At 47.6% G+C, this 8,435-nt stretch overlaps 1 protein-coding gene across 1 annotated transcript in view; it reads left to right on the top strand.

Moving 5' to 3' along the window:
* Positions 1–1,404: 1,404 nt before the first annotated feature.
* Lmnb1 (lamin B1) overlaps positions 1,405–8,435 on the top strand; it is a 41,354-nt gene continuing 34,323 nt past the window's right edge. The window contains exon 1 of the mRNA XM_034517774.2: positions 1,405–1,889. Within this exon, the coding sequence (XP_034373665.1) occupies positions 1,531–1,889 (359 nt within the window). The 5' untranslated portion in view covers positions 1,405–1,530. The remainder of the gene's footprint in view (positions 1,890–8,435) is intronic.

The raw sequence follows: 8,435 nt of genomic DNA, 5'->3' as shown, positions 1-8,435 counted from the left end.
CTTTCTGGGGTGGGCAGGACAGACACATCAGCAGGTAAAGGGACTTGTTGTGCCTGAGTTCCATTTGATGTCAGGAATCCACTGTGGAAAGAGACTCCAGAAGTCCTCTGGCCTCCTTTTGACCCCTGAGAGCTCACACACAAAATACAATGTATCAACTGCAAATACAAAGTCTGAGTTTGAGAAACTCTGTCCATAGAAAAGCGCTCGCTGTTGAGAGCAGGCAGTGCTCGGCTGGAACCACTCCAGCGAGAGCAGAGAACTTCAAAAACCCAAAACAAACCTGAGGGTGGTATCTTTCTTCTACCTGTAATCCCAGCACTGTGCAGGCTGAGGCCAGATTGCCTCAAATTAACGATTACCCGGGGTGACGTAGCAAAAAAAATCTTGTCCCAGGATCAAAACATCAAAATCAATCTAGGGGCCAATTCTGTCATGGGGAAATTTTAAAAAAACAAAACAAAGGTAATTTCAATTTTCCCAAGTCTAGACTTTTATTAATCTTATTTTATCGAACCACGACGAGAGTTTATCCAATTATTCAAGTCATATTAATAAGACCATTGGTGGGCTGTTTCTGATTTTACAAAACCGCATACCAAGAAACGGACCAGGGACCGCCCATCTGCACTCGTAGCCAATGATTTAAAAAAAAAAAAAATCAATGCTGCTTTTTTTTTTTTTTATGATAAACAATCCGTTGCCTCCCAAGTGCTCCCGCGGACCGTTTTCCATCCTAGAGAAAAATACGGGCAAGCACTTGGGACTAGCAAGGAGAGCTGGGAGCTGGGACGGCAGGCACCCGTTACGGCCAGGCCCCGGGGTGAGGATGCGTAACCCGAAGACCGCCGGGACCGGTCTCGTTTACTTTTGAATTTCCCTGAACCGCGGGCAGCAGGAGGCGGCGCGGACCCGCCCCGGAAGCCTCCGGCTTTTTCCCGCCATTCTCAGGCCCGGCCCTTCCAGGGGTCCCCACGGGACTCCACGAGACCCGGCGAGCGCTGGGTTCCGGGTTACGGAACGAGCAGTTCGGGGCGCCCCTCCCCGCCACGCCCAGCTCGGAGCGCGAGGCCGACGGTTGCCCGAGGGTCAGATTTTGAATTTCCAGGCCGGGGCCCCTAAGCCGCAGGGGCGCGCCGGCCGCTCGCCATTGGTCGGCGGCGGTCACGTGGGGGCTCCGCCATGTTGCGGAGCGCGGCCCGTGCCACCTCCGCCCCCAGCGCCTCGCCTCCTGCCCGCCTCTCGCCGCCCTCCTCCCCGGCCCGCCTGCCGCTCTGAGCAGCCCAAGAGGAAACAAAGTGCTGCGGGCGGGAGACTCGCGTCCGCCGCGCACACCCGTTTCGGTCTCCGGGCTGCCCTGGCCTCTTCCCGCGCGCGTTTGCGAGTGTGCGTGTACACTCACAAAGGGCGTCCGGCGGGCGATCGCGGCCCTCCCGCTTCGCTCTTTGTGCGGTAACCCCGCCGCCGCCATCCCAGGTACACTCCGTCCTCGCCGGCCTGTGGTTTGTACCTTCGGTCCCGCCGCCCGCCATGGCGACCGCGACCCCCGTGCAGCAACGGGCGGGCAGCCGCGCCAGCGCCCCCGCCACGCCGCTCAGCCCCACGCGCCTGTCGCGGCTGCAGGAGAAAGAGGAGCTGCGTGAGCTCAACGACCGCCTGGCGGTGTACATCGACAAGGTGCGCAGCTTGGAGACGGAGAACAGCGCGCTGCAGCTGCAGGTGACCGAGCGCGAGGAGGTGCGGGGCCGCGAGCTCACCGGGCTCAAGGCTCTCTACGAGACCGAGCTGGCCGACGCACGCCGCGCTCTGGACGACACGGCCCGAGAGCGCGCCAAGCTACAGATCGAGCTGGGCAAGTTCAAGGCCGAGCACGACCAGCTGCTGCTCAAGTGAGTACGGGCTGGATTGTCTCGCCGAGAGGCTTCGGGACCCCACTGGGCGCTGTACTCCTGGGAGGGACAGCACAGGCCAGGTGCCTTGGCCTTCCGAAGGGGACTGGGCCCCTCTGTCTTGAAAGTAGAGTAGGGAATCTGGTGATCTAGAACTGAACAGGGCTGCCTTGGAAGGTGGTCGAGTTGTGGAGACGGTGGGGTCGTGGCGATCATTTCTAGCTGGCTGGGTCTGGTACTTGCCCTCGGACCCCAGATCCATCCATCTGCAGGCCCCGGGTACGGGGAGCTGATGCCATTGCGCGCGCTCGAGTGCGCGTCCGTGTTTCCGGCTGGTGGGAGACAAAGCATCTGGTGGGTTTGCTGGGCCGGGGCGGCTGGGCTGGGTGGACTCGTCAACCGCCCGAAGAATGAATGAGTTCTAGGCGGGCGGAGGAAGGGGAGGGACCGGCCCGGAGCGTCCACGGCTCCCGGGGGTGGGTCTTGCTTTGGCGCGCACAGTCTTGGCCCTGTGACATTTTGCCTGCGAGCTGCGCCAGTCTTCCCCGCGCGGGAAGGGCGGGGACTGAGCTGCACGCCTTTGGCCCAGGGCTAGTTGGGTTTCCTCTCTGGGGAGTTTCCTTTGCACTAGGATGTCCTCTGGTGGCCTCCTGATCCTTGGGTGTTCTGCGCGCCAGATTCCTTAAACTAGGCTTTCGTAGGCCACGACTGTCGTGCTTTGAGTCGCGATCGCCCACCCTGTAGGCAGTAGCGCTCTCTTCCTCGATTTAGTTCTCCTATCAAGTAGTCCTGTAACTAGAAACCATGCTGGGGATCCCTCACCCCTCGGTCTGTGGTGCAGTCAGCAGGCCGTGGAAGGTCAAAGGGTTCCGTGTATGAGATGTGTTGATTTGGGTTGAGCTTGTAATCCTAATGGTAGCTGAGTTTTTGGACCAGGGTACACCATTGCTGTCCTTTTCCTTGATTTTCTTATGGGTAAAATGTGTAACTGTCAGTGTGTGTAACAAGTACTGGTGTCAAGCTTTAGAGAGTTGCTAAATTTCTGTTTGGAATTCACGTCTTTTGGCCACTGCCAGCATATTTTGGGGGAGGTATCTGATACCGACTTGTTTGCCCGGGATATCTTTCTGTACATCCGAACCTTTTTATTTCCCTGGCTCCCCTTCTCTAGAATTGTGTATACTCCCTAGACAGATATTTAAATAAAGATCGGTAAGAATGAATGTGGTAACAGTAAAATAGTATGTAGGCTGGCTTAGAATTGAACATTTACTTGTTCCCTTTTGTTTTTGAGACAAGAAGTTACTCTTCCCCAAGCTGTCTGCACCTCTTGACCTAAAGTGACACTCCTGACACAACCAGGATTCACAGGCTTGCCCACCCATCTTTTAAGTGTATATATATGGGTGTTTTGCCCTCATACTTGTCTGGGCCACGTGTATTCCTGGTTCCCACAGTGGCCAGAAGAGGGCGTAGGATCCTCTGGAACTAGAGTTATAGACGTGAGTCACCACGTGGGTGCTGGGAATGGAACCTGGGCACACTGGTAGAGCATTCAGTGCTGAGGTATCTCGCTAGCCCTTTTTGTTCTTTGAGACTGTCTCTCTATGTAGTACTGGCTAGCTTGGAGCTCTCTGTAGACCATGCTGGTTTGTCCCCAAATCAGAGATCCAACTGCCTTTGCCCCCTAACTGGAATGGCACATGCTACTATGCTCAAAGTTTTGTCCCTCTCTTTTTTCCCTGTCTTTCCCACTTCCCTCTTCTTTGAGATGGATATTCAGTTGCTGACGCCAGTCTTTCAACCCCAGTGTTGGAGCTAAGGCCCAGTGTCTGTTCTTGTATGTATAACCTTCCATTTCTGTTCCTGGATTCAGCAACATTTGGGATCTTTTGAAGTGAACGTTCACTGATATTGTTATCTCTTTATCTTCTGTGTTTTTTTTTTTTTTAAGATAGGACCTCAATTATCTAGTCTTGGATGGTCTAGAACTCCCAGATATCTGCCTGTCTTTTATCTCCTTAGTGCTAGAATTAAAGTTGTACCTTGGGGGCTGGAGAGATGGCTCAGTGGTTAAGAGCACTGACTGCTCTTCAAAACTATCTGTAATGGGATCTGATGCCCTCTTCTGGTGTGTCTGAAGACAGCTACAGTGTACTCATTAAGTAAAATAAATAAATCTTAAAAAAAAAAGATGCATCTTACCCTCAGGTGGTTGTGGCCACAGAGGTGCTGGCCTTTAATCTCTGCATTTGGGAGGCAAAGGTAGGCAGATTTCTCAGTTCCAGGATAGCCTGGTCTACAGAGTGAGTTCCCGGTCAGCCAGGGCTACACACAGAAACCTTGTTAAAGCTGTGCCTCACCTTTTTTTCTTTTTTTTTTTTTTTCTTTTTCTTTTATTACATTTCTTTAAACCTTAGGTGTCATTGCTTGTAAAACTTGGCCATTATTATGTGCATTAGTAAAAAGAAAAACAAAATCAAGGCCAGCCCTTGTCTTGGGCCCATTGGCAATTTCAGAGATGTTAAAATGTTACACAGATCAAACTGGTATGTACCAGTTACTGTTTCATGTGTTGAAGTCACAGATTAAGTAAATAACCAATGTCCTAGTTTTAGGGTGCAGTGGGGGAAACCATATGGCTAGCAAACAAAAACTGTCTTGTGTGGTCTGAGGCATTTTGATGCTGGGGCTCTGATAATCTTTCTAGAAGATAAACCATTGATGGTTTTCTACACAGCAGCAATACTGCCACCTGGCTGACGGTGGTTGTCAACGATATGGGTCAATCACCTCTTGGTTTAAGTAGGATTAAAAACTGAAAAAGGTCATGTGGGATTATTGATGTATGGTAGAGCATGTGGTATAATTTAGGTGATAAAACAATGAAGGGGGACTAAGGGGAAGTAGCAAAGGAAGAGCACAGTCAAGTGTATCTGAAACAGGACAGTTGAGGATCTTCTGATACCAAGTAGCATCTTGGGTCTCTATTTTTCTAGATTTGTGTTTCAGTATACACTTGAAGTGTCAGGATCAGGTGTATTCCCATTTTGTTTTTGAGACAAGGTTTCTCTGTAACAGTCCTGGTTTTTCTGGAACTTCCATTTGTAGACACAGAGAGCCACCTGCCTCTGCCTCCCAAGTTCTGGGATTAAAGGCGTGCATCACCACAATTTTCTCAAACCATGCCAATGTTTTTTCCTTTTTATTTGGACCCTGTCATGTCTTGTACAGATTTGTTCCTAAATTGTTCATTTTTCTTGCTGATTTAAAAAAAAAAAACAAACTACCTTCATATCTGCAAACCCTTGAAGATATTTAATCATTAATCTGTTATACAAGTCTTTTTTACTTTGTACTCTGCCTTTTTTTTTTTTTTTTTTTTTTTTTTTTTTTGACAAGGTTTCATTCTCCCTGCCTGGCCTGGTATTTCCAGAGCCTGCCCCTGTCTCTTAAGGGCTGGAATTAAAGGTGTATGTCACCACATCTGTTTTTAAGGTGTCTTGTATGCTGATATATTGCATTGTGTTCCAGGTTTGTCTGGATCATATATTTTCCTTTGATTTTGTTGAGAACTCTGTTGGATAACATCTTTTCAGTAACTTAAGTGGAAAGGACAGCAGGAAATTGTCTGGATATCTGAGAATAACTGTCTTGTATTTGATTAATAGTTGGGCAAGGTTATTTTAACATTTTGTCTTGGTCCAAGAGAGTGCTGTTTTGTTCCCCGGTCTTCTAGCACTTACTGCTGTTGGTTTTTGATGTACTGTTTCTTTGACAGTTCTTTGTTTGCTTTCTATTGCTGTGATAAGACACTGACCAGAAACAACTTGGAGGAAGAGGGTTTATTTCACCTCCAGATTAAACTCCATCATGGGGGAAAGCTAGGCAGGAACTCAGGCAGGAGCATGGAGGAACACTGCCAAGAGTCCCTCTTCCCAGATAAGTCTTACGTTTGTGTCAGGTTGACCAAAGCTAGCTGACATAGTCTCCTGGGATACATTCCTAGAAAACTTGTGGAAATTTTGTTGCAGGTTTTCGAAATTGTTGATGCAGTTTCATGAGCCCTTGCCTTTCTATCTGAAGTCCTTCCAGTTCTAGGCTTGGTTTCCTAATGATTTAGTTGCTTTGGGAAACACATGTCACCATAGCCTTCTCTACTCCGTTTTTTTCTGTTGTCTTTTGCTGGGCTACTCCTTTCCCAGTCGTTTTTTTGGGGATTGGCTACACACACCAGGCATTAAAGTTACAGACAGGCCTTTTTATTTTTTACTGGAAAATTACCTTAAATCCTTTATAGTACAATGAAGACCTTAATTTAATTGTATTTTTTTGAGATAGGACCTCATATAGCCTCCGCTGGTCTAGAATTTACTGTGCAGAACAGGCTGGCTGGCCTTGAATTTACAGAGATCTGCCTGCCTCTGTCTCACAGATGTTTGCACCATCACACCCATCCTGTTTATTAGTTTTGAGTTTGTGGGTATGTGCATTCTCGGGCTAGTATGTGGAGGTCAGAGGACAGATCTGTGGGCTCCGTGATTTCTACCTACTTTTCCACCGGTTCTGAAGATTCACCTGAGGTTGCCAGGCTAACAAACTCCTTCATCAGCAGAGCCATCTCACAGCCCAGCAATCACTCTCCTTTCTGAAATAGGTTGTTACCGTGTCATGTTGGCTGACCTCAGACTCAAATTCTCTGGCCTGGGCCTTCCAAACACTGGGGTAAAAGGCTTGTGCCACCACGCCTGGTGTATATTATCTCTGTTAGTGTCTAGTGAGACGGCTAGTGAGTACCCCATCACCTTTTAAATAAGTTACTTTTGAGCAATAAAAGAAGTGTAATTTGGAAAATGAAAAGGATTGTTTTATTGTTGGTGTGAGTCCACGTGGCTCTTGAACTTGCTTAAAAATCTGTACGTTTTTACTTTGAGCCAGTGTTTATGGAGTAATTACTATTTAGACACACTTATTAAAGAAACAGTTCTAGTATAGTTAAAAAAAAAATTACCTTTTAGAGCCGGGCAGTGGTGGTGGTTCATGCTTTTAATTCTAGCACTCCACAGGCAGAGGCAGGTGAATCTCTGAGTTCTAGGCCAGCCTGATCTACAGAAAGAGTTACAGAACAGCCAGAGCTACACAGAGAAGTCCTGTCTTGAAAAACCATTCTTTGGTTCCTTATTTTTTTTTTTTCTTTCTTTCTTTGGTTCCTTAATATACCTTAGACAAGAATTCGCTGGTGTTGTGGGCTTCTGTAATGCCTGCATTTGGGAAGCTGAGACTGGTGTTGAAGTTTGAGGTCAGCCTGAGTTACAGAGACTGTCTTAGGGTGTGGGTTTCTATGCTGTAAAGAAACACTATTTTCTCAAACCCCAGAGCTCAACCCCAGGAACACAATTCCTCCAACAATCATCCCTGCTGTATCTAAAAAGACTTCACCTCCCAATAGTGCTACTCCCTATGAGCCTCTGGGGACATTTTCATTCAAACCACCATGGAGACCTTATCTCAAAAAAAAAAAAAATCTTCCAAATGAACAAACCAACAAGCAAACAAATAACACCTTCTCACCAAACCAAATTCTAGAACCATTTAGGGGTGTTTCTTGGTCCTGCTGGAATCTGCTACCTGCTTACATGCTGTTGATCCTTGGGACCTCAGGCAGCTTTCTTTTGAATCCAGTATAACTCGGACAAGTCTTTAATACATGGGCCTTTAACTAAACCTTTCAAACTGATGTGAAAGTCCAGGAAACAGGCCCCGAGTAACTACATCCTTCCTTGCAATTCTTGGAAAGGAGGGTAGGGAGTAAGCTAGCTGTTGGAATTGTGTACATGCAGCATAATAAAAGTATGCGTCTTTCCTCTGAAGTCGCCGGTTTGTGTGCTCTTTGATTTGTTTAGCTATTACCTCTGATAAGCCTAAGTTAAAGGTTTCTGTCATGCACACATGATCTGAGCCTCAGCTGTTAGCTGGTGATAGAGAATAGAGGATTGATAACCTAATTCATTGTTTCTAGGATCCAGAGATGGCTACTAACCAGTTTTCTTTCAGTGTACTTACTTGTATGACAAAGATATTTGGGGACTTAAATATTTTTAGTTTTGACGAGGGCCTCAGCAAGTAAAAGGACTTGGTGCTCAAGTCTGGTGACCCTAGTTCAATTGTTGAACCTATGGGAGGAGAGGACCAACTCCTGAGAACTGTCTTCTGGCACGCAAAGACTGGCACATGAGTATCTGCGAGCACATACACAATGTTAAAAATAGAAATTATACAAAAATGGAAATGAGAAAAAAGACACTAAGTAGAAAATAAAAATTATCCACCTGTCCCCTAGAATTAAGAGATCCGAGAACCTGGTATGTTGCCTCACACTAGTTAGTAATCCTTTGCTTCAGCTGAGAGGCAGGAGGATCACTTGAGTTCAGGGATGGCCGGCCTGGGTTGCAGAGTGAGAACTTGTCCAGGAAAACAAAACCCAGCCAGTGAGATGGCTTAGAAGGTGAAGGCACCTTTTTCCTGAGTCTGATCCCGAGGGCCCAT

The sequence above is a fragment of the Arvicanthis niloticus genome, chromosome 14 (genome assembly GCF_011762505.2).
Source record: "Arvicanthis niloticus isolate mArvNil1 chromosome 14, mArvNil1.pat.X, whole genome shotgun sequence".
In the NCBI taxonomy this organism is placed as follows: Eukaryota; Metazoa; Chordata; class Mammalia; order Rodentia; family Muridae; genus Arvicanthis; species Arvicanthis niloticus.
Note: the sequence above shows the minus strand (reverse complement) of the source record. Positions and strands in the feature narration are given on the sequence as shown.